Below are 25,594 nucleotides of genomic sequence, written 5' to 3' on the forward strand. Positions count from 1 at the left end.
GTCCTGGGTGGTACTGAGACATGAGGCGAATGCTCCTCTCTTGTCAGACAGCAGTAGTTTGGGAAGTGATGGGTGACTGGAGAGATAAGGCACAAGACATCTGTTTCTGTTCAAATGTGGAAGGGTAATGGTCTGTGATGGCCTCAGTGAGATCCTTGGTATATTTCAAGAGGAACTGCTCGTCACAATAGATACAATGGCCACAGGTTGGTAGGCCGTACGCCGTACGGAAAGGACATAAGGATGGAGGTACTACTGCAGTCATATTTGAGGTGGAGGTCAACATTAAGGAAGGTGGTTTGCTGGGTTGAGGAGGAGCAAATGAAGCGAATAGGGGAGAAGGTGTTGAGTTTCTGTAGAAATGTGGATGGGTTGTCCTCCCGTGAACAGGTTGGCACAGGTGCCAAGGATGGTGCCATGCAAGTGGTCGTAGTGATACCCCGGATTTGTTTGTAAGTAATGCCTTCAAAGCAGAAATAATTGTGTGTGAGGATATTGTTGGTCATGGTGACCAGAAAGGCAGTTTAAGTTTGGAATTTATCGGGTGTTGGGGATGGTAGTGTTCAATAATGGTAAGACCATGGGCATTGGGGATGTTAGTGTAAGGCAATGTGGCATCAATAGTGATAAGCAGGGCATCATGTGGTAAAGGAAATGGAACCATGGAGAGTCTTTGGAGGAAATGGTTGGTGCCTTTTATGTAAGGCGGTAGGTTCCACGTAACAGGTTGAAAATGGGTGGTCTACGAGAGCAGAGATTCTCTCAGTGGGGGCACAGTAACCAGATGCTCCATTGTGGCCTGTTACTGTGCCCCCAATGAGAGAATCTCTGCTCTCGTAGGGCAACACCTTCAGCATATTACCTCCAACTTACCCTCCTATATAAAAGACACCAACCATTTTCTCCACAGTTGCTGTTCCTTTACCACACAGTGCCCTGCTCATTACTACTGATGCCACTCCCCTTCATACTGACATCTCCAATGCCCATGGCCTTGCCGTTATTGGGAAGTGCCATTCCCAATGCCTGATGCATTCCAAACCTACGACCTTCATGCTGGTCGCCATGACCAACTATACCCTCACCCACAATTACTTCCCCTTTGAAGGCATCACCTACAAACAAAATCCAGGATACAGCAATGGGCACCCACATAACACCATCCTATGCCAACCTACTCATTGGCCATCCACAGTAATCCTTCCTAACCAAACTGAATGCCAAACCCTTCACCAGGTTCAAATTCATTGATGACATTTTCGTGGTCTGGATCAAGGGTAAGGACAAGCTACCCACATTCCTCCAGAACCTTAACACCTTCTCCACCATTTGCTTCGCTTGGTCCTACTCAATCCAACAAGCCACTTTTCCTCAATGTTAACCTCAACCTCAAAATGGTTACATCAGTACCTCCATCCATATCAAATGCACCAACCACAAGCAATACCTCCACTTTGACAGCTGCCACCCACTTGATACCAAGAAATCCCTTCCATACAGACTGGCCAGCCAAAGCCGTTTAATCAGTAGTGACAAGCAGCTCTTCTCAAAATATACCAAGGGTCTCTCTGCGGCCTTCACAGACCATAATTACCCTCCCAATCTAGTATAGAAATAGAATGAGATTTTCACTCTGCAGTGGAGTGTGCGCTGATATGAAACTTCCTGGCAGATTTAGTACAGAAATATATCAACCGTGCCTTATCTCTCCACTCCCCCATACCTCCTCAAGTCCTACTGTGACTCAGTATCACCCAGGACTGGGGCAACTGTATTGGGGTACCAACTATCTCCTGTCATGCCCTGAAATGAGGTACGTTCTACGGACTATCCTCTCCATGCATCCCACAGTGGTATTCAACCACCAACCAAACCTACACAATATCCTCATCCATCCCTACTCTGCCCCTTCTCCCAAACCCTTGTCTCATGGCTCATATCCCTGTAATAGACCCAGATGTAGGACTTGTCCCATGCATCCTCCCACCACCTCCTACTCCAGCCTGGTCACAGGCATCACCTATTCCATCAAATGCAGGTCTACCTGAGACACAAGTCATGCAATTTACAGGTTAAGCTGCAACAAATGTGCTGCATTTGATATCAGCTTAACAACCAACAAGTTGTCTGTCCACATTAACGACCACCGACAAACTGTGGCTAAGAATCATCTGGACCACCCAGTTCCTGAGCATGTTGCCCAACCCAATCCTCTTCATTTCAATGACTGCTTCACAGCCTGTGCCATCTGGATCCTTCCTACCAACAGCTTTTCTGAACTGCACAGGTGGGAACTCTTCCTGCAATATATCCTATGTCTCATAAGCCCCACAGACATCAACCGTCGCCAGTCATTGTCCTTCAACCACCAATCCCCTTCCTTGATTCAGCATCATCAGCCTCCTATTCCTGCAACACACACAGGCTGTCTTTACTTCTTTTCCACTCCATCTCCCCCTCCCCCCCCCCCCCCCCCCAGCATTTTACCTCCTGATGGCACCTAGCTACCCTTCTCCGTTCTCACCATGTCGCTGTATGGCCCAACAAAGCAGTACTTTACTACCCTGCTATACCTCCCCCTCCCCTCCCCGCCCCTTCCTCCTCCCTAACACTCACCCCCACATTGCTACTCCCATCATATTCTGTTGCTCTCAGTCTGGCCTTGGCAGCCAAACACAATGGCCATCTGTGAGTGAGTTGTGTTTGCATGAACATGTGTTGTCTAATTGAGAGAAAGGACTTACTTCTTTAGCAGTCTTTTTGTTGCACCTATCTGAGACTCAACACATCCAATATAAGTTGAGCAGCAATCTATTCTTTTCATTATACTGTCATAACTGGTAAATGATGCCACACAATTACTCGCATTAAACAAACATTCAACAGAAAAATTACAACTAAACCTCACAGTCATAAAAACAAAAGAGATTAAATAGTCTACTAGAATACTATAAGTTTTTATTTCTTTGCAGTAGTTGTAAAACCTCTATGTTACACATGGATAATACCATACTTCGCACCAAAATTTGTGATCTAGAACATGCGGTTCCACTCAGAAAGACCACCTGCGAGCACAGATGGGCAATGAGACAGTTGAGTCACATCCCACACAAATGTACTGCCTGAAGACAGAGGTGTCCTAGTGGCTCGCATACGTGGAAAACACATGCAACAGGACCTAGCAGTTAGCCTATACTACATCCGCCTATATGCAGTGAGCTATTGGGTGCTTGTTGGCATCCATGTCCACAGTACTGCTGGAACAGCCTCATCTAGAAACTACTGCCAAAGTGGCTCACACTTCAACCCCTCACACTAGTGAAAGAAGTAATAAGCTGCACAGGCATGCGCGCGCACATTCACGCCTGCGCACATGCGTGCGCATGCACACAGAATAGATCTTACATCCTATATGAAATGTGTAACTAACTTAATTCTTCAGCAGAATGAACTTACCTTCGGGACAACTGCTCCCAGTATCCACTGAAGATCGGCGGCTGTCTGAGCCAATAGGATCTGAAGGGTCGACATCCACAGCAGCAGTTCTGTCATAAGTCACAGGTGTGGCAGCAGGATTTGGATCAGCAGCAGAATCATATCGCATATGGTGAGGACTCTGTACATAAGTTTTGTCTGGTTCAGATTTGAGTTCAGGCTCAGGTGGCGGTGGTGGAGGGGGAGGTGGTTGCTGGTTCTGTTGCTGACTTCCTGATGGACGGTAAGCCAGTGATAGTGGCGACAACTTCCCTGATGGCTTACTGCCATCACGCAATACGGATGCGCGTACTGCAGCAGCAGCAGCTGCATCTTGCATCACCTCCGACGAGCTGCGATGGTGACGTTTACGTGGAGGAGGAGCATCGTAATGGGAAGGAGATAATGGGACCCTCTGTTCGTAGCGATAATGTGATGGATGCATATACAATGCTGTTGTATATGATGAGGTAGATGGATGCTGTTGGTGCAGCTGTTGCTGTGGTTGAGTTTGTGGTTGTGGTTGATGATGATGGTGTTGCTGTGGTTGCTGTTGCTGCTGTTGAGGTGGTGGAGGTGGTTGTTGAAGTTGTTGCTGTTGCTGCTGCTGTTGTTGTTGTTGCTGCTGCTGTTGCTGCTGCTGCTGTTGTTGCTGTGTCTGTTCTGGGGTGTTTCCTTCATGGGATTCCTTCGAAAGACAGCTATTAAGCTTTGACTGTTTCCTGTTAGTGGGTGAGTCAAGTTGGCTGTCATGATTCACAGAGCCAGCCTGGGAGCTGTGCACTACAGCCAGCTTTTCATGCTCTATTGAAAGACCTTTCACCTAGAACAGCAATTATCAAGTCATGCATTAGAATTCTGTGTTCATCATGTTGATATATTTAAATTACAGCTGTTATTCAATGTAAGACATAAAACATGGTCATCAGATAATAAGAGATAACAGGTTAACCTGTGCATTATATCTTTCAGAACCCACAAGACTACTCTGTATACACTAATGTACCAAAACGTTATGACCACCTGCTTAATAGTGTGTTCATCCACCTTTTGAATGCAATACAGCAGTGATTCTGCTAGCAAGTATTCAATAAGTTCTGCATCAGTTTCAGCAGGCACGTGGCACCAAATGCCTATGCACAGATCACATGATTCCGATAAAGTGTGGGTTTGCGGTTTGTTGGCATGGAACTGGTATCCAACAGTCTCATAAATGTGTTCCGTCAGGTCCCGATAAGGTGAATTTGGTGGCCAAGACATCTACACAAGTTTGCTATCACGCTCTACAAAACAAACCACTATGACATGATTCTGACCTTATGGCATGGTCAGCTATCCTGCTGAAAGATGGTTGGTTGGTTGGTTGGTGGATTTGAGGGAGGTGACCAAACAGTGAGGTCACTGGTTCCATCATCTCAAGGGGAAGGGATAACCTGCAAGCAAAGAGGGAAAAGGAATGTCACGGCATCAGGAAGAGGAATGCACAGGAGAAGTTTGGGTGGAAACAGGGATGGCCCAGGGGTACTATGCACAATGGGGCACCAGCATTGTCATTAATCCATCCTGATACCCACCTGGGAGTACAAACTACTTTCAGAAGAAAATTAAGAACAGACATGTGAGTCCGCGAGTGGAGCCCTGCAACTACCGGGGGAGGGGGCTCACTGCAGAGCAAAAAAAAAACCAAGTAGGGCCAAAATGAAGATGGCAGAGGAAGGTAGATTCCTGCTCAGAGAGGCAGAGGTAAGAACAACAGATGGTGGGAGTCTCCTTGATGGCTTGAAGTCTGTTAGACAGGGGGGGGGGGGGGGGGGGGGGTGGTAGCCTACCAAGAGTCAACTCATGACTAAGTAAAAAAAGGGATTTGATGTAGAGCGGTGAATCGGCCTCAGAGGGGTCACGGAGAATGGGGGTAGGTGGTCTGTCCCCCTCCACAAAGAAAGATGATCAGCGAGTTCATTGCCTGGGATACATACATGGCCAGGAACCCAAAGGAAATCAACTGAACAAGCAGCATCACCAAGATCAGCAAAGAAGTCGTGGATGGCAGAGATCAAATGGTCGTAGGTAAAATATGAAGTGATAGCCTGAACAAAACTCAGGTGAGCAAGGACTGTTCAATAAAACAAAGGGCCCGATAGCTGGCCATATTTTGCAGTAAACACCCCCCCCCCCCCCCCCCCCCCACATGGCACGTGAGAGATGGTGTTCCATGCCAACAGATGATGTGAAGGCATATCCCACATGATCAACAGAGTTTGAGCCATCGGTGTAAAAAACAATGGCATCCTGAAACTCCTGTAAGAGCGTCTGGAACAAACAATGGAACACAACTGACGCAATGGAGGCTTTCTGTCCACGGAAATGATTTAGTCGAATCTGTCGCTGAGAAACTTACCAAGAGCAGGTGTCGGGAGAGAACATCGGGAAGACAACAAGGAGGGGAGATGGAAGTCTTGCCAGTGGGAAGTGAGGCGGAGCCCAATCAGTAAACCCACCTGAGGGCGGACAGCGGGCTAGAGATGGTACCCATCCACAATAAGAATAGGAAGTGCAAGCAGTGGAAGATCAGATAGTGATGGCACAGGAAACCAGGATCTGTGACCACTGAATCAAAATGGGAGGGATCCCAGCATCAACCAGAAGACTATTGACAGGGCTAGTGTGAAAAGCACCTGAGGGTAAACAGGTGAATTGGGTCTATGAGCAGCAGCATAGAAGGGGCAGCTGATCCTTAAACTTGAAAACCATAGTCAACATGGGACAGAACTAGTGCCCGGTAAAGGCAGAGAAGGGTCGAACAATCTATGACCCAAGAGGTGTAGGCAAGGAAGCAAAGGGCGCTGAGTTTATGAAAATATCCAACCTTCAGATGATGGATATCAGACAACCAAGTAAGCTTGTTGTCAAAAAGAAGACCCAATAAACAGAACTGGGGGACCATGGTCAGGCATTGGGCATCAAGAGAAAGCTCTTGATCAGGGTGGACCGTAGTACGGCGACAGAAACGCGCTACCCTCAACTTAAGGGGAGAGAAATGAAAACCATGCTGGTGTGTCCACGTGGAAGTGCAGTGAGTGGCAACTTGTTAACAGAGGCCACCGAGTGGGAGCTAGCCCAAATTCAGAAACCATCCACATACAGAGCAGGGGTAATCAACGGTCTGGCACAGGCTACAATTCCATTACTTGCGATGAGAAAGGGAAGGACACTTAATACTGAGCCCTGTGGAACACCACTCTCCTGGGCTCCACGGAGAGCTGAGAACAGTGCCAACCTGAACTCTGAACAACGGGTGGCACAGGAACTGGTGAACACAAATCGGGAGAGGGCCCCGAAGACCCCACTCATGGGGCATAAGAAGGATGTAATGGCACCAAGCTGTGTTGTAGGCCTTACAACTGTGACAAGATGGTGGTGCTGAAAAAAGGCCTGATGAACTGTGGTTTCCAATCAAAGCAGATGATCAGAGACTGTCCCTCCCAAAAGTCGCACTGGTAAAGAGAGAAAAGTTTCCAAGATTCAAGAACCTAACTGAGCTGACAAACCAATATCCATTCTAATAACTTACAAGGAATACTAGTTAGACTGATGGGCCGGTAACTATCAAGGGACGACGGATCCTTGTAGGGCTGTAGGACATGAACCACAATACGAGGACGGTTTGATAAGTTCTCTGAATCACCATGAACGGTCAGCGCTAGCACAATGAGTTGTTCATGTGATATTCATTGGACGGTTGCCTGTCAATACGTGCCACATCACTGCTCTTGGAAGACGGCTGTGGCGGTGACATGACTCTGTTGTTGTTCCCTGTTCCCATATAGTGATTTGTGGGGGAAAAAAAAAAAAAAAAAGCTTTGAGCAGTGATTAAGTACTTCGTAAACACAGGTATGAAAGCAAAGGACATTCGTGCTGGTTTCCAGAATACACTGGGGGACCCTGCTCCTTCATATTCAACTGTTGCCAAGTGGACAAATGAATTTAAATTTGGTCAGGAGAGCTTAGATGATGATCCCTGCAATGGTTGTCCAAGAAGTGTCATTACTCCAGAGATCATTGCGAAAGTGCACAAAATGGTCACGGAGGATTGCCGACTGAAAGTGTGTGAAATTGCTCAAGCTTGCCAGACGTCATCTGAAAGGGCACATCACATTTTAACTGAATAATTAGAAATAAAAAAATTATCTGCAAGATAGGTGCCGCGACTTTTGACACTGGATCAAAAACATGTGAGAATGGGCATATCGGAACAATGTTTGGCCTGTTTTAGTAGAAAGAAATAAGATTTTTTGTGTCGGTTTGTGACCACAGATGAAACTTGGGTGCACTACTATACCCCAGAGACAAAACAACAGTAAAAGTAGTGGAAACATGCTGATTATCTGCCACCAAAGAGAGCAAAGACAATTCCTTCGGCGGGAAAGGTCGTGGATCGGTGTTCTACATCTACATCTACATTTACACTCTGCAAGCCACCCAGCGGTGTGTGGCGGAGGGCACTTTACGTGCCACTGTCATTACCTCCCTTTCCTATTCCACTCGCATATGGTTCGCGAGAATAACGACTGCCGGAAAGCCTCCGTGCGTGCTCAGATCTCTCTAATTTTACATTCATGATCTCCTCGGGAGGTATAAGTAGGGGGAAGCAATATATTCGATACCTCATCCAGAAATGCACCCTCTCGAAACCTGGACAGCAAGCTACACCGCGATGCAGAGCGCCTCTCTTGAAGAGTCTGCCACTTGAGTTTGCTAAACATCTCCGTAACGCTATCACACTTACCAAATAACCGTGTGATGAAACGCGCTGCCCTTCTTTGGATCTTCTCTATCTCCTCTGTCAACCCGACCTGGTACGGATCCAACACTGATGAGAAATACTCAAGTATAGGCCGAACGAGTGTTTTGTAAGCCACCTCCTTGGTTGATGGACTACATTTTTTAAGGATTCTCCCAATGAATCTCAACCTGGCATCCGCCTTACCAACAATTAATTTAATATGATCATTCCACTTCAAATCGTTCCGTACACATACTCCCAGATATTTTACAGAAGTAACTGCTACCAGTGTTTGTTCCGCTATCATACAATCATACAATAAAGGATCCTTCTTTCTATGTATTCGCAATACATTACATTTGTCTATGTTAAGGGTTAATTGCCACTCCCTGCAGATCTTCCTGACTTTTCGCTGCAATTTTCTAATGCTGCAACTTCTCTGTATACTACATCATCATCTGCGAAAAGCCGCATGGAACTTCTTTCGACACTATCTACTAGGTCATTTACATATACTGTGAAAGGCAATGGTCCCATAACACTCCCCTGTGGTACGCCAGAGGTTACTTTAACGTCTGTAGACGTCTCTCCATTGAGAACAACACGCTGTGTTCTGTTAGCTAAAAACTCTTCAATCCAGCCACACAGCTGCTCTGATGTTCCGTAGGCTCTTACTTTGTTTATCAGGCGACAATGCGGAACTGTATTGAACGCCTTCCGGAAGTCAAGGAAAATGGCATCTACCTGGGAGCCTGTATCTAAAATTTTCTGGGTCTCATGAACAAATAAAGCTAGTTGGGTCTCACATGATCGCTGTTTCTGGAATCCATGTTAATTCCTACAGAGTAGATTCTGGGTTTCCAGAAATGACATGATACGCAAGCAAAAAACATGTTCTAAAATTCTACAACAGATCGATGTCAGAGATATAGGACTATAGTTTTGCGCATCTGCTCGATGACCCTTCTTGAAAACTGGGACTACCTGTACTCTTTTCCAATCATTTGGAACCTTCCGTTCCTCTAGAGACTTACGGTACACGGCTGTTAGAAAGGGGAAAGTTCTTTCGCGTACTCTGTGTAGAATTGAATTGGTATCCCGTTAGGTCCAGTGGACTTTCCTCTGTTGAGTCATTTCAGTTGCTTTTCTATTCCTTGGACACTTATTTCGATGTCAGCCATTTTTTCGTTCGTGTGAGGATTTAGAGAAGAAACTGCAGTGCGGTCTTCCTCTGTGAAACAGCTTTGGAAAAAGGTGTTTAGTATTTCAGCTTTACGCGTGTCATCCTCTGTTTCAATGCCATCATCATCCCAGAGTGTCTGGATATGCTGTTTCGATCCACTTACCGATTTAACGTAAGACCAGAACTTCCTAGGATTTTCTGTCAAGTCGGTACATAGAATTCTACTTTCAAATTCACTGAACGCTTCACGCATAGCCCTCCTCATGCTAACTTTGACATCGTTAAGCTTCTGTTTGTCTGAGAGGTTTTGGCTGCGTTTAAACTTGCAGTGAAGCTCTCTTTGCTTTCACAGTAGTTTCCTAACTTTGTTGTTGAACCATGGTGGGTTTTTGCCATTCCTCACAGTTTTACTCGGCACATATCTGTCTAAAATGCATTTTACTATTGCCTTGAACTTTTTCCATAAACATTCAACATTGTCAGTGTCGGAACAGAAATTTTCGTTTTGATCTGTTAGGTAGTCTGAATTCTGCCTCCTATTACTCTTGCGAAACAGATAAACCTTCCTCCCTTTTTTTATATTCCTATTTACTTCTATATTCAAGGATGCTGCAACGGCCTTATGATCACTGATTCCCTGTTCTGCGCTTACAGAGTCGAAAAGTTTGGGTCTGTTTGTTATCAGTAGGTCCAAGATGTTATCTCCATGAGTCGGTTCACTGTTTAATTGCTTGAGGTAATTTTCGGATAGTGCACTCAGTTACTGTCCCTCTATGCTCTGTCCCTACCACCCGTCCTAAACATCTGAGTGTCCCAGTCTATATCTGGTAAATCGAAATCTCCATCTAAGGCTATAACATGCTGAGGAAATTTATGTGAAATGTATTCCAGATTTTCTCTCAGTTGTTCTGCCACTAATGTTGCTGAGTTGGGAGGTCGGTAAAAGGAGCTAATTATTAACCTAGCTCGGTTGTTGAGTATAACCTCCACCCATAATAATTCACAAGAAGTATCCACTTCTATTTAACTACAGGATAAACTACTACTAACAGCGACAAACACGCCACCACCGGTTGCATGCAATCTATCCTTTCTAAACACCGTCTGTGACTTTGTAAAAATTTCGGCAGAATTTATCTCTGGCTTCAGCCAGGTTTCCGTACCTATAACAGTTTCAGCTTCGATGCTTTCTATCAGCTCTTGAAGTTCCGGTACTTTACCAACGCAGCTTCAACAGTTTACAATTACAATACCGCTTGCTGCTTGGTCCCCGCATGTCCTGACTTTGCCCCGCACCCTTTGAGGCGGTTGCCCTTTCTGTACTTGCCCGAGGCCATCTAACCTGAAAAACCGCCCAGTCCATGCCACACAGCCCCTGCTACCCGTGTAGCCAATTGCTGAGTGTAGTGGACTCCTGACCTATCCAGCGGAACCCGAAACCCCACCACCCTATGGCCCAAGTCGAGGAATCTGCAGCCCACACGGTCGTAGAACTGTCTCAGGCTCTGATTCAGACCCTCCACTCGGCTCTGTACCAAAGGTCTGGAGTCAGTCCTGTTGACGATGCTGAAGCTGGTGAGCTCTGCTTTCATCCCGCTAGCGAGACTGACAGTCTTCACCAAATCAGATATCCGCCGGAAGCCAGACAGGATTTCCTCCGATCCATAGCGACACACATCATTGGTGCTGACATGAGCGACCACCTGCAGATGGGTGCACCCTGTACCCTTCATGGCATCCGGAAGGACCATTTCCACATCTGGAATGACTCCCCCTGGTATGCACACAGAGTGCACATTGGCTTTCTTCCCCTGCCTTGCAGCCATATACCTAAGGGGCCCCATTACGTGCCTGACGTTGGAGTTCCCAAGTACTGGGATGCAAAGGGGATTTTGTTTGTAGATTATCACCCCCACTGGCCAAGCAATTACTGGAGAATACTATGTAAACCTCCTGGACAAAAGATATGCTAAAAAGGCCAGGTTAAGCAAGGAAGAAAGTCATCTTCCATCAAGACAATGCGCATCCGCACACATTTGCTGTCGCCATGGCAAAATTACACGAACTAAGGTATGAAATGTTGCCACACCCAACTTATTCACCTGATATGGCTCCTTCAGACTTCCATCTCTTCTCAAAACTGAAAGTTTTTCTTCAAACGAAGAACTGATAGCCGGAGTTGACAACTATTTTGCAGAGCTGGAGGAAACTCATTTTCAAGATGGGATCAAGGCACTGGAACATCATTGGACCAAGTGCATCAATCTACAAGGAGACTGCATTGAAAAACAAAAAAAGTTTCAGTCATGTAATTACTTTTTTCTATTCCATTCAGAGAACTTTTCGAACCAACCTTGTACTTTCTCTCCACTGAGAGGGGAAAATCCCTTGGAGCCCAACATAGTTAAACATCTGGAGGAGCTATCGGTGTTGTGGAGGTTTGAAATGTTGAAGCAATTGGTTATGGAAGGAATCAGGACCAGTTGCTGAAGCGTGGGAAGAAGAGAGTGCCAGCAAAAGCTCCCATTCAGTAAAAGTTTCATTGTAGGTTTCCGCTGACAATCGGTAAAACATAAGCAGGAAGCTTCAGTCCACTGTTTCCAGAGGCGAAAGGCAGCTGGATGGGGGGCTGACACCAATGCCATTGTAAACAGGTCACGAGGAGTTCCAAGAGAACTGATGGATCTGTACAAACCTGGAAGAGCAAGGCCTGGAATGGAAGATAGCCACTGACGATCTTTGAGGGTGCAGAGAGTAGCTCACACTTGTGATGAATGGACAGAAGAACCTAGAGAGGAGACAACGTGTTCCCAACACACCCATCTGCTCTGTTTGATTAAGTAATGGGCTTTGATGCATAGATGTTTAAATGTAATAAGACCAGTGGAAAACAGGTGCCACTTAAGATGCTGCAAGGCGCGACAATAACCACAGATAGCGGTGGCAATAGCCGTGCTCGACCACGGAAATGGCCAACAGCGGATGGGGCTTGTCAAAACAGGGAACGGCAATACCAGCAGCACTGATTATCCTATCGGACATGTCATGGATGACTTCATCAATGCAACCTGACAGAGAAGCTGGAAACAGGACCTGGGAGGTATATCGAGGCCAATCAGTATGATAGAAGGCCCAGTGGGGTAACTTGGCCATTGGGATGTGGGTAGGGAACAAGAGAATCAACGGGAAGTGGTAACTATCACAGAGGTCATCAGGTGATGACCAGCGTAAGGAAGGAAGAAGCGAGACAAAGAGAGCGAAATATCAATGGCAGAGAAAGTGACACAAGCAGCACTAAAATGACTAGTGGAACCACCACGAAGGTGGCACAGCTCATGGTCCACAAGAAAAGGGTCAATAAGGAACCCCCAAAGAGATGAAGAAGCACTGCCCCATAAAGGGTGATGGGCATTAAAATCCCCAAGGATAAGAAAGGCAGGTGGGAGTTGCTGAAGGAGAGCAGTTAGGATAGCAGATGTAGGTGGCCTATCAGGAGGGAGATAGACATTGCAAACCATGATGGCAGAGCCCAACTGGACCCAAACAGCAACCACTTCCAATGTGGTACAAAGTGGGATCCACATTCTAACAATAATCATACGGACCAACACATGCTGACATCACCAGAGCCCTCAAACGGCCAAGTTGGTTCTGACAGAAAGCACAGAACCCAAGACGGAACGGTGAATGAGCATCAGTACAATGAGATTCCTGGAGAACGACACAAACTCCTGAGTAACAGGCAATGAAGGGTTGCAACCCTGGGAAGTGATGGTAGTACCCATTACATTTCCACCTAGTGATCACGGAGCAGGTACCCAAAAGGACAGTGAACAGTTTGGAGTCAATCCCACCACTGGGTCACCATGTGTCACCAGCGAAGATCTGGTGACATTCATAAATAAGATGTCATGTTCAAATGCCAGGGGTCAGATGGCACCTCTGGGAGGCACCGGGAGGGGGAGGAGGGGGGGGCGCTTGCCCTGGGACTTAAGTACCTTTTTCTTCTTTTGGAGGATGAGGGGGTAACGGCACAGAGAAGAGCTGCCTCTTGCAAGATCTGGAACCAAAAGAGAGTGGGCAACGTCGGGGTGCACAGACTATGCATCCCGTGGCTGACAGGCCTCCAGTCTGAGAGGCAGTTGCGGGTGGGGTCCTGGCGAGGGCGCCCCATCACTGGCAGGTGCCAAAGAAAGGAAGCACTTCTTCAACCAGGGAGGGGGAGCACCACACAGAGGGGAGGGTGTGGGAACCGCAGGGATGGGGAAGAGGAAGGGGGGAAGGGACTAGGGTAAGAAAGACATAGAAGAGGGAAAGGATGTAACAGAGACAAAAGTAGAAGTCAGGCATATTTTTAATGAGCCTCACTGTAAGATAGACAATCCAGAGATTTATAACTCTTGCATCTTCTTTTCTGTCTTTTAAGCCGTGCAATCTGGCAATCATGATAATTTACACACACAGGTGGTGGAACACAGGGGCCTCCTTCATGGAGTGAGGGTCCACAGTCACCACACAGAGGGTCTGCTGTACTGCGAGAAGATGTGCCCAAATTGCAAGCACCAAAAGCATCTCATGGGTGGTGGGACATATGGCAACAAGTCACATTGGTAACATATAACCTTGACCTTCTCTGGGAGGGTATCTCCCTCAAATGCCAGAATAAAGGCACCAGTATCAGCACTGTTTTCTTCATAACCCTTCTGCACACGTAGAACAAAATGAATGCTGCGGCACTCCAGATTAGCCTGGAGTCCCTCATCACTTTGAAGGATGAGGTCCCTATGAAAAATCACTCCCTGGATCATATTCAGAGACTGGTTCAGGGTAATAGACACCTAGATGATCACAAGCACGAAGAGTCGCAGACTGGGTGGCAGAAGCAGCTTTGATCAACAGGGAGCCCAATCACATCTTACTGGGAGACTCCACTTCGCCAAACTTGTCCTTGATATTCTCCACAAAAAGCAACAGCTTTGTGGCAGTAAATGTGTCCCCATCTGTCTTAAGAACACAAAGTGAGGGGAATAGGGGGAGGGGGTAAGGATGAGGAGGGAGAGGCACAGGGAAGAAAATGCAGATTGGGAAAGAAGAAAGAGATGTAATAGCTCATAGCCCCAACAAAACCTTGAGTCCCGGAGGGGGGGAGGGGGGGGGGGGGGGGGCTGGTGGAAGATGTCATCATGGTTAGGGAAGACATCAAGCATGAAGAGACGCAAATTGTTTACAGTAGTTTCACATAATCCACAGCTGTCATGGTGCTTGTGATTAATACCATAGATCCCTTGGAAGCCCAGACGAAAGTCTCCCATAGCATAACATTCTGTCCATGGTACAGGGCATGTTTCTAGCATCTGTTTGCCTGGATGACAGATTATCCCAACACACCCACTGACCTGTTGTAAAAAGGAACATTCTTCATACCCTATGGACCCACAATTCAACATTCATGATTCCGTGCCCACTGCAACTATAATTGATGGTGTCAATGAGTCAACATGGAAACAGGTAGGGGTTATCTGCTGCTTAGCCTCAAGTTAGCAATGCTTAATGAACAATATACTCCAAAACACTTATGTCTGCTCCAGCACCAGACTTTGACATCAGATCTTCCACAGATCATTGCCTGTCCTACTTTAAAGACAGGCAAGCCCCTGTGTTCTGTGATGAAGCATGCTGTCCAACAACTCATCATAAACTCATGGGTGCACTGTCCTCCAACTACTTTCCATAGATGCTCACAACAGTAGCAAGCTTTGGCATTCCCAAAATGCTCATTCCCTGGCAGCAGGGCATACTCAGACACCCCCCACCCCCCCTCCTCCCCGAGTCATGGCCCGTATAGTCGTTAGAATGGTTCTCCATTTGTCTGAGCTCTGCTTACACAGTTTCCTTACTGCATCATATTTTACCCAGTCGATAAGTCTCAGATTAATTTGCAACAGGTAAAAATTTTGCTTTTACACTGACATGTGCACCCACACATCTTCTGCTTATCTTAGATTGCACGTAGGTTTAAGATTCAAATGGTGCAGAGAGTAAGAGGATAACACCTATGAAAATAAAAAGGATAAAAAACTTTACTGTATAGTAATAACAGACCAATAACCAAGAGAAGGCAGTCTGTTTGAAAATTACTATCTGTAAATCAAAATCTGCTGCTGAGTAAAATTTACTACTAAGTAAACCATGGACCTTGCCGTTGGTGGGGAGGCTTGCGAGCCTCAGCAATACAGATAGCCGTACCGTAGGTGCAACCACAACGAAGGGGTATCTGTTGAGAGGCCAGACAAATGCGTGGTTCCTGAAGAGCGGCAGCAGCCTTTTCAGTAGTTGCAGGGGCAACAGTCTGGATGATTGACTGATCTGGCATTGCAACATTAACCAAAACAGCCTTGCTGTGCTGGTACTGCGAATGGTTGAAAGCAAGGGGAAACTACAGCCGTAATTTTTCCCAAGGGCATGCAACTTTACTGTATGGCAAATGATTATGGCGTCCTCTTGGGTAAAATATTCCGGAGGTAAAATAGTCCCCCATTCGGATCTCCGGGTGGGGACTACTCAAGAGGATGTCGTTATCAGGAGAAAGAAAACTGGCGTTCTAGGGATCGGAGCGTGAAATGTCAGATCCCTTAATCGGTCAGGTAGGTTAGAAAATTTAAAAAGGGAAATGGATAGCTTAAAGTTAGATATAGTGGGAATTAGTGAAGTTCGGTGGCAGCAGGAACAAGACTTCTGGTCAGGTGAATGCAGGGTTATAAATACAAAATCAAATAGGGGTAATGCAGGAGAAGGTTTAATAATGAATAAAAAAGTAGGAGTACGGGTAAGCTACTACAAACAGCATAGCGAACGCATTATTGTGGCCAAGATAGACACGAAGCCCACGCCTACTACAGTAGCACAAGTTTATATGACAACTAGCTCTGCAGATGACGAAGAAATTGATGAAATGTATGATGAGATAAAAGAAATTATTCAGGTAGTGAAGGGAGATGAAAATTTAATAGTCATGGGGTGACTGGAATTCGACAGTAGGAAAAGGAAGAGAAGGAAACATAGTAGGTGAATATGGATTGGGGCTAAGAAATGAATAAGAAAGCCGCCTGGTAGAATTCTGCACAGAGCACAACTTAATCATAGGTAACACTTGGTTCAAGAAGCATAAAAGAAGGTTGTATACATGGAAGAAGCCTGGAGATACTGACAGGTTTCAGATACATTATATAATGGTAAGACAGAGATTTAGGAACCAGGTTTTAAATTGTAAGACATTTCCAGGGGCAGATGTGGACTCTGACCACAATCTATTGGTTATGAACTGTAGATTAAAACTGACGAAACTGCAAAAAGGTGGCAATTTAAGGAGATGGGACCTGGATAAACTGACTAAACCAGAGGTTGTACAGAGTTTCAGGGAGAGCATAAGGGAACAAATGGCAGGAATGAGGGAAAGAAATACAGTAAAAGAAGAATGGGTAGCTTTGAGGGATGAAGTAGTGAAGGCAGCAGAGGATCAAGTAGGTAAAAAGATGAGGGCTAGTAGAAATCCTTGGGTAACAGGAGAAATATTGAATTTAATTGATGGAAGGAGAAAATATAAAAATGCAGTAAATGAAGCAGGCAAAAAGGAATATAAACGTTTCAAAAATGAGATCGACAGGAAGTGCAAAATGGCTAAGCAGGCATGGCTAGAGGACAAATGTAAGGATGTAGAGGCTTATCTCACTAGGGGTAAGATAGATACTGCCTATAGGAAATTTAAAGAGACCTTTGGAGAAAAGAGAGCCACTTGTATGAATATCAAGAGCTCAGATGGAAACCCAGTTCTAAGTAAAGAAGGGAAAGCAGAAAGGTCGAAGGAGTATATAGAGGGTCTATACAAGGGCGATGTACTTGAGGACAATATTATGGAAATGGAAGAGGATGTAGATGAAGATGAAATGGGAGATATGATACTGCGTGAAGAGTTTGACAGAGCACTGACAGACCTCGGTCGAAACAAGGCCCCGGGAGTAGACAACATTCCATTAGAACTACTGATGGCCTTGGGAGAGCCAGTACTGAAAAAACTCTATCATCTGGTGAGCAAGATGTATGACACAGGCGAAATACCCTCAGACTTCAAGAAGAATATAATAATTCCAATCCCAAAGAAAGCAGGTGTTGACAGATGTGAAAATTACCAAACTATTAGTTTAATAAGTCACGGCTGCAAAATACTAACGCGAATTCTTTACAGACGAATGGAAAAACTGGTAGAAGCCGAACTTGGGGAAGATCAGTTTGGATTCCGTAGAAATATTGGAACACGTGAGGCAATACTGACCCTACAAATTATCTTAGAAGCTAGATTAAGTAAAGGCAAACCTACGTTTCTAGCATTTGTAGACTTAGAGAAAGCTTTTGACAATGTTGACTGGAATACTCTCTTTCAAATTCTGAAGGTGGCAGGGGTAAAATACAGGGAGCGAAAGGCTATTTACAATTTGTATAGAAACCAAATAGCAGTTATAAGAGTTGAGGGGCATGAAAGGGAAGCAGTGGTTGGGAAGGGAGTGAGACAGGGTTGTAGCCTCTCCCCGATGTTATTCAATCTGTATACTGAGCAAGCAGTGTAGGTAACAAAAGAAAAAATTCGGAGTAGGTATTAAAATCCATGGAGAAGAAATAAAAACTTTAAGATTCGCTGATGACATTGTAATTCCATCAGAGACAGCAAAGGGCTTGGAAGAGCAGTTGAACGGAATGGACAGTGTCTTGAAAGGAGGATATAAGATGAACATCAACAAAAGCAAAATGAGGATAATGGAATGTAGTCGAATTAAGTCGGGTGATGTTGAGGGTATTAGATTAGGAAATGAGACACTTAAAGCAGTAAAGGAGTTTTGCCATTTGGGGAGCAAAATTACTGATGATGGTCGAAGTAGAGAGGATATAAAATGTAGACTGGCAATGGGAAGGAAAACGTTTTTGAAGAAGAGAAATTTGTTAACATCGAGTATAGATTTAAGTGTCAGGAAGTCATTTCTGAAAGTATTTGTATGAAGTTTAGCCATGTATGGTAGTGAAACATGGACGATAAACAGTTAAGACAACAAGAGAATAGAAGCTTTCGAAATGTGGTGCTACAGAAGAATGCTGAAGATTAGATGGGTAGATCACATAACTAATGAAGAGGTGTTGAATAGGATTGGGGAGAAGAGAAGTTCGTGGCACAACTTGACTAAAAGAAGGGATCGGTTGGTAGGACATGTTCTGAGCCATCAAGGGATCACCAATTTAGTATTGGAGGGCAGCGTGGAGGGTAAAAATCGTAGACGGAGACCAAGAGATGAATACACCAAGCAGATTCAGAAGGATGTAGGTTGCAGTAGGTACTGGGAGATGAAGAAGCTTGCGCAGGATAGAGTAGCATGGAGAGCTACATCAAACGAGTCTCAGGACTTAAGACCACAACAACAACAACAACAAGTGGCTTCATCCAATGCATTGTAATATGATTCGATTGTCCCCAGCATACTGTCCACAAAGTGACTGAGGCACTGCTGCTCAAACATTTCTACCATACTGAAATCATTCAGAGTGTGCAGAACGTCTGTGCAAAGACGCACTTCAAGTCTCATTTGTTCCCATGTGCATCCAGTCACATTTGTGTCAGCAGATTCACAACACACCTCATTCAGTGGCTTCTTATCTGCTGAAGGAAAGTTTTAATAAGCTGGTGCAGCATGCTTTTATATTATCATCTTGGAAGGTGGAGCCATCACCAAAATATTTGCAATAGGGTTAGAGGATCATTCCTTGATACTGCACAATACTCAAACTCCCCTTGATAGGAATGAGAGGGGTCACAGAAATTGTAACATGATATCAGCCCAAAACACAGCTGGCCCACCCCATGCTGAAAATGTGGAGCTGAATTCGTACCCATGTTTATCATTAGGTGTCAGACAAATCCAGCACTCTTCAGAGAAGAAAACCAGATACCACCGATTAAGGTTACATACCAAGTGACTACTTTATCACCTTCTTCACGTACCATGGTTTGAGAGATTGTAATATTGTTTATAATGGATGCTTACAGGCTGCGCAGATTATGCAAAGGTGGCTGTGTACTGTCCGAATCAACACAGCCTTTTCAGTTTCTTCCAAGGGAACAGTGCACAATAATGCATTCTCCTTGAGGTACCTAAAATCACTAATCTATAGGCAGCTGTCATCAGATGGCATTGTTCACTGGAGGTAATCACTACAAGACCGATCTATAATTTTTATTGTTTCACAATAGCAGTCCAATGTTTGAATAAGGCACTGTGGTGTACACCAATCTGGCAGCAACTTCCTATGCTAGCTATTGTTCCTGTCATAAAGTAACAATGCACCCACAGTTTAAAACTGAAATGCCTCTTTGAGTCATGTTGATGGACACAAACTGCGCTGCTCTGTTCCCAATTGGAAAGACAGTACATTTTAATGAACTGAACGGCACTGCACTGATAATGCAGGTTTACTTTTATCCCACCATACGCTGGCTGTGAGCAGCGATTTCCTATGGTATAGAGTATTAAAAATAAGATTTTGGGTCACAAACATGGTAAAAAACTATATCCATAAACTGTCATTTTCAATTCTTGATTGAGTCACCTGTCGTAGCTCATCATCTTTATTTACCTTACTGTCAATGTAAATACCAGGAGCAGAACAAGAGCTGCATTTACTGTCCAACTAAATTTGTTATTGGGCAGTTAAATGGGTCAGTGTTTCCACTTTGCACTGTTTCGTCGATCTCTTTTTTTCGTTTATGAGCCTTTCCTGTTATGTCACATGCTGGTTATCACTGTGAGTGCAACTTAGCTGGAGGCTGGTCCATCATCTTAAGGGTTTTGAACTGCTGATTACGTTAAGCTAAATCCTATTAACACCAATGCTAACAGTCTTCAGCATTCTCAGTGTTCCTCACTAAAACTCTCCAAGAAGGCCTGTATCTGCATTCCCATATGCTTAGTCAAAAACAGGCAATTCTGTGCTGTTTTGTTAGTTCTATTAACTTGTCATTTACATTGTGTAAATAATGATTTAGATGATCATTGTGCAGTAGAAACTGGAAAAAATAAATACTTTGTGATTCATTGAATTGACGCATGTTGCGGCCCTGTCAGAGAAGAAACAGAAAAGTAAAGTTCATGGTTTTTTGAACTTCGAAGTTCAGATGAGTTTGCGTCACACAAGAGTTGGAATAGAGAACACACAGCATTATGAGAGACATTCAAAAAGTTCACAACTTGACACAAAAACTGCAAAATTTAATAAGAGACCTTATGTTAATTTCTCTACTTCATCTGTCTAAATCACTAAATAAATGACTGTTTCCCCGTATACAAAAATCCATCATCCGGCAAAAACATACAGGCACGCAATCAGGTTGTCACTTTGTCACTGCCATTTCAACAAAACAGAATTGATATTGAGCCAAATTAAAGAATACATTTACAACAATGATAATAATAATAAAATATGCTACCTACAGTTTAGGCACAACAATGAAGCTGTTAGGAAAAATCATCTCTTAGGCAGTACATCATGAAAAAAGCATAGTACAAGAAGCTATTTTCAAAAATTCTAATCACCAAGTGGTGGCAGCAGGAGAAATCACATAAAACATGTGGTATCGTGCGAGCTTCTGGAGCCAGTGATCCCTTCTTCTGGAAGAAGGATTGAACGGAAAGGAAGGATTGAAGAAAAATGGCTGGTGAGGTTTAAGAAATGGTGAAAAGGGCTGGTGAGGTTTAAGAAATGGTAAGAGTATCAAAAAAGTCATGCAGATAAGTGGCCCAGTGGAGACTTGCTGGATGGGATGAGAAAGGAAGAATGATTGATGGGGCCTTCACCAGGTGAGAGTTGAGAAAATCTAATACAGTGCATGCACCAACAGTGTTTCCTTCCTACTCAACCCTGACCCAGGGTTCTGGGAGACTTTTCCATAACTCTTCCCATCGCCAGTCCTTTTCTTTCATCTCCTTATTTTCCATTAAACCCTTCCACCAGAAGAAGGGGCTACTGGCTCAGACAACTCATGTATTTCCACACCTTTTGTGTGTTTTCCCCCCGCCACCATTTGATAAGTAAACTTTCGATCTACCCATATTATATTTTCAAACAGTGATTATTGTTGCTGATATATTTAAAAAATTCTTTGTTGGAAATGATGCATCACAAAATAACAACAGTGACACTGTTATCCTTCAAGCATGAGATGCAAGAAGTGTGATGTAAATTCAATTATCCATTGTCATCACAAAAATATGAACAGGAGGATTTAGTTGAATTTTTGGTAAGGGTATTTAAGTATCTACATAGCAAAATTATATTTTCATAAGTTTTGACTGTTAATAAGAAGATTGTTATGAGCAACTAAGTACAAATTAAGTTGATCTCAGGAACTCTGGTTAATAATTCTCAATGCTTGTATTATAATTGTTGCAGTACTGAGGTAGTGCATTTTGTTATCACTATCTTTGTTCTTTCAAACTGATAAATTTCCTCACCACCACTAACAGCCATAATTTATTCAGTTAGAAAATATAATAAAGTTTTGAATATAAACCTAGTGATATATTCCTCTCAAAAACACCAAATGCGCAAACTGAAACGGCTTTGAAGCACAAATTTAGCATAACACATCACATTTAGCTAAAATTATCTCGTGTTAAGATAATCTCCACTCAAGCTGCAGTTAGGAGCATATGAAAATATGACGTTTTCTTAATATTTAGCTGTTCGTCTAATTGAAAAAACAAAAATATTTCTGACATGTCAAAAATTTGGTAATGACCTCGGAAAACGCATTTTTGTAAAGTTTCTGTATTTCATCTTAAAAATGAATAAAACTAAGATGAAAAACAGCGTAGCTCATTCAGAAGACAATGATGTCAGTTACAACTTTGTACATAGAATGGTTTGTGAATCTGAGAGAGTTGAATGAAGCCTAAGATTACATATGTATTCTATGTGGGACAAGACAACTCAATACCGCGTCTCCAGGCATTCCTGCCACAGTGTCAATCCTGAAGTAATTTTGAACAGACAATAGGATGAAACACCAGATGTCTTTTCAGAAACTTGTATTGTATAGGACAGTTTCCTCCCATCTGTTTAATCTTCAGTCAAACACTTTGTAAGGTTAAGATGATCAGTATGAAAGGCCAGATGAACCACAAATGTGTTAAATGGGAGACAATAATCCATAACTCAAGCCAACGAGCTTTACGAAGTTGAAGAAAGCACCATTTTCGTATCTTTTTGTCATCACTACACGAATACAAATATATAAGTCATTTACTGCATAGTTATGGGAGATTTTGTTCAATGAACTTTCACTACCACTACAATAAATAGACTGTGAAGCCACCAGCTATGCTGTCAAGACTCAAAATTACACACAGAAGTCCTAACGTTCAAACGTAATATGTTACTAAAGTGCAATCTGTGGAAGAACACAAAGTGGGAGAGAGGGAGAGTGGGAGGTGGGGAGGGGTGGGGGGGTGTACTCTCAGGATTTAGGTTTCAAACTTCTCCGCAGAGCAGCCTCAGCAAACAGACAGATAAAAAGTTAAGGATTTATGCTGCGCAGATTAATTTCCATGGTTTCCATCTGATATTCATTGGTGACAATGTGGTTGCAACAGAAACAACCTACTCATTGCCTGATGAGCATCCTTAGATGAAAAAGTGTATTTCACACACATTATTCAAAAACGGAAAGAGGAGCATGTCATCAAATGACTTTCACTTCAAACTTCACATATTATTAACCATGTGCACCATCTTTAACGGCCTTCATACCCTTACTGCCTTTCTGTGGGAGGCATATTTCCTTGTTATACACCACAATCACAAAAGTGGACACAATACATACTTCACTTTGTAAGGCTTCCAATATCAACATCACTGAACAGATACGTGAGCAAATGTCAGCAGTGGGAGAGATGCAAATTATTCTTCCCCTGTGCCCTCCATCTACCATGGTAAGCCTTTGTTTCTTAAAGATAATGGTTCATTCTTTAAAATTTATATTGTCCTCAGACAACCCTCTTTCTAAGTCATTAGTCTTCTGACTGGTTTGATGCGGCCCACCACGAATTCCTCTCCTGTGCCAACCTCTCCATCCCAGAGTAGCACTTGCAAACTACATCCTTAATTATTTGCTGGATGTATTCCAATCTCTTTCTTCCTCTACAGTTTTTGCCCTCTACAGCTCCCTCTAGTCCCATGGAAGTCATTCCCTCACGTCTTAACAGATGTCATATCATCCTGTCCTTTCTCCTTGTCAGTGTTTTCCACAAACTCCTTTCCTCTCTGATTCTGCTTAGAACCTCCTCATTCCTTATGTTATCAGTCCATCTATTTTTCAACATTCATATGTAGCACCACATCTCAAATGCTTTGATTCTCTTCTTTTCCAGTTTTCCCACAGTCCATGTTTCACTACCATACACGTTTACTGCTAGTAGACTCCTCTTAGCCAGGAATGCCCTTTTTGACAGTGCTTGTCTACTTTTGATGTCCTCCCTGCTCCGTCTGTCATTGATTATTTTGCTACATAGGTAGTAGAATCCCTTAACTTCATCTACTTCATGACCATCAATCCTGATGTTACGTTTCTCACTGCTCTTTTTCACTACTTCTCATTACTTTCATCTTTCTTCAATTTACTCTCAATCCGTATTCTGTATTCATTAGACTGTTTATACCACTCAGTCCATCTTGCAATTCTTCTTCACTTTCACTCAGGAGAGCAATGTCATCAGCGAATAGTATTGTTGATAGCCTTTCACCGGGAATTTTAATTCCTCTGTCGTTGTTTCTTTGATGTACAGACTGAACAGTAGGGACGTAAGATTACGTCACTGTCTTACACCCTTTTTATCCAAGCACTTCATCCTTGGTCGTCCACTCTTCTTGGTTCTTGTACATAATGTATATTACCCATTTCTTTCGATAGCTTACCCCTATTTTTCTCATAATGTCTAACATCTTGCACCATTTTACACTGTTGAACGCTTTGTCCGGGTCAACAAATCCTATGAACGTTTCTTGATTTTTCTTTAGTCTTGCTTCCCTTATCAACTGCAACGTCAGAATTGCCTCTCTGGTGCCTTTACTGTTCCTAAAGCCAAATCGATTGTCGTCTAACATATCCTCAATTTCCTTTTCCATTAGTCTGTATATTATTCTTGTCAGCAACATGGATGCATGAGCTGTTAATCTCATTGTGCGATAATTCTCGCACCTGTCAGCTCTTCCAGTCTTAAGAATTGCATGCATGATATTTTTTCCAAAAGTTGGGTGGTATGTCATGAGGCTCATACATTCTACCACATCAATGTGACAAGTCTTTTAGCTGCCTCTTCCTCCAACGATGTTAGAAATTCTGATGTAATGTTATCCATCCCTTCTCCCTTATTTGATCTTAAGCTCTCCAAAGCTCTCTTAAATTTTGATTCTAATGCTGGATTCCCTATCTCTTCTGAATTGACTCCTGTTTCTTCTTCTACCACATCAGACAAATTCCCCCCCCCCCCCCCCCCCCCCCCCCCAATACAGGCCTTCAATGTACTTTTTTCCACCTATCTGCTCTCTCCTCTGCATTTAACAGTTGCACTCTTAATGTTACCACCCTTGGTTTTAATTTAACCAAGTTTATTTTGAGTTTCCTATATGCTCAGTCAGTCCTTCCAACAGTCATTTCCTTTTCGATTCCTTCACATTTTTCATGCAGCCATTTCGTCTTAGCTTCCCTGCACTTCCTGTTCATTTCATTCCTCAGTGACTTGTATTCCTGTATTCCTGAATTTCCCTGAACATTTCTGTATTTCCTCCTTTCATGGATCAAGTGAAGTATTTCTGCTGTTACCCATGATTTCTTCACAGTTACCTTCTTCATATCTATGTTTTCCTTTCCAGCTTCTGTGACTTCCCTTTTTACTGATGTCCATTCCTCTTCAACAGAACTGCCTACTGAGCTATTCCTTATTGCTGTATCGATAGCCTTAGACAACTTCAAGCGTATTTTGTCATTCCTTAGTACTTTCGCATTACACTTCTTTGCATATTGATTCTTCCTGACTAATCTCTTAATACTTTGGCTGCC

General features: G+C 43.7%; 1 protein-coding gene across 2 annotated transcripts in view; it reads right to left on the reverse strand.

Moving 5' to 3' along the window:
* The window catches only part of LOC124612416 (zinc finger protein chinmo-like), a 131,906-nt gene that overhangs the window by 71,089 nt on the left and 35,223 nt on the right, over nucleotides 1-25,594 (reverse strand). For both annotated transcript variants that reach the window (XM_047140619.1, XM_047140618.1), the window contains exon 4: nucleotides 3,457-4,297. In XM_047140619.1, the coding sequence (XP_046996575.1) occupies nucleotides 3,457-4,297 (841 nt within the window). The remainder of the gene's footprint in view (nucleotides 1-3,456; nucleotides 4,298-25,594) is intronic.

This window comes from Schistocerca americana, chromosome 4 (genome assembly GCF_021461395.2).
Source record: "Schistocerca americana isolate TAMUIC-IGC-003095 chromosome 4, iqSchAmer2.1, whole genome shotgun sequence".
In the NCBI taxonomy this organism is placed as follows: Eukaryota; Metazoa; Arthropoda; class Insecta; order Orthoptera; family Acrididae; genus Schistocerca; species Schistocerca americana.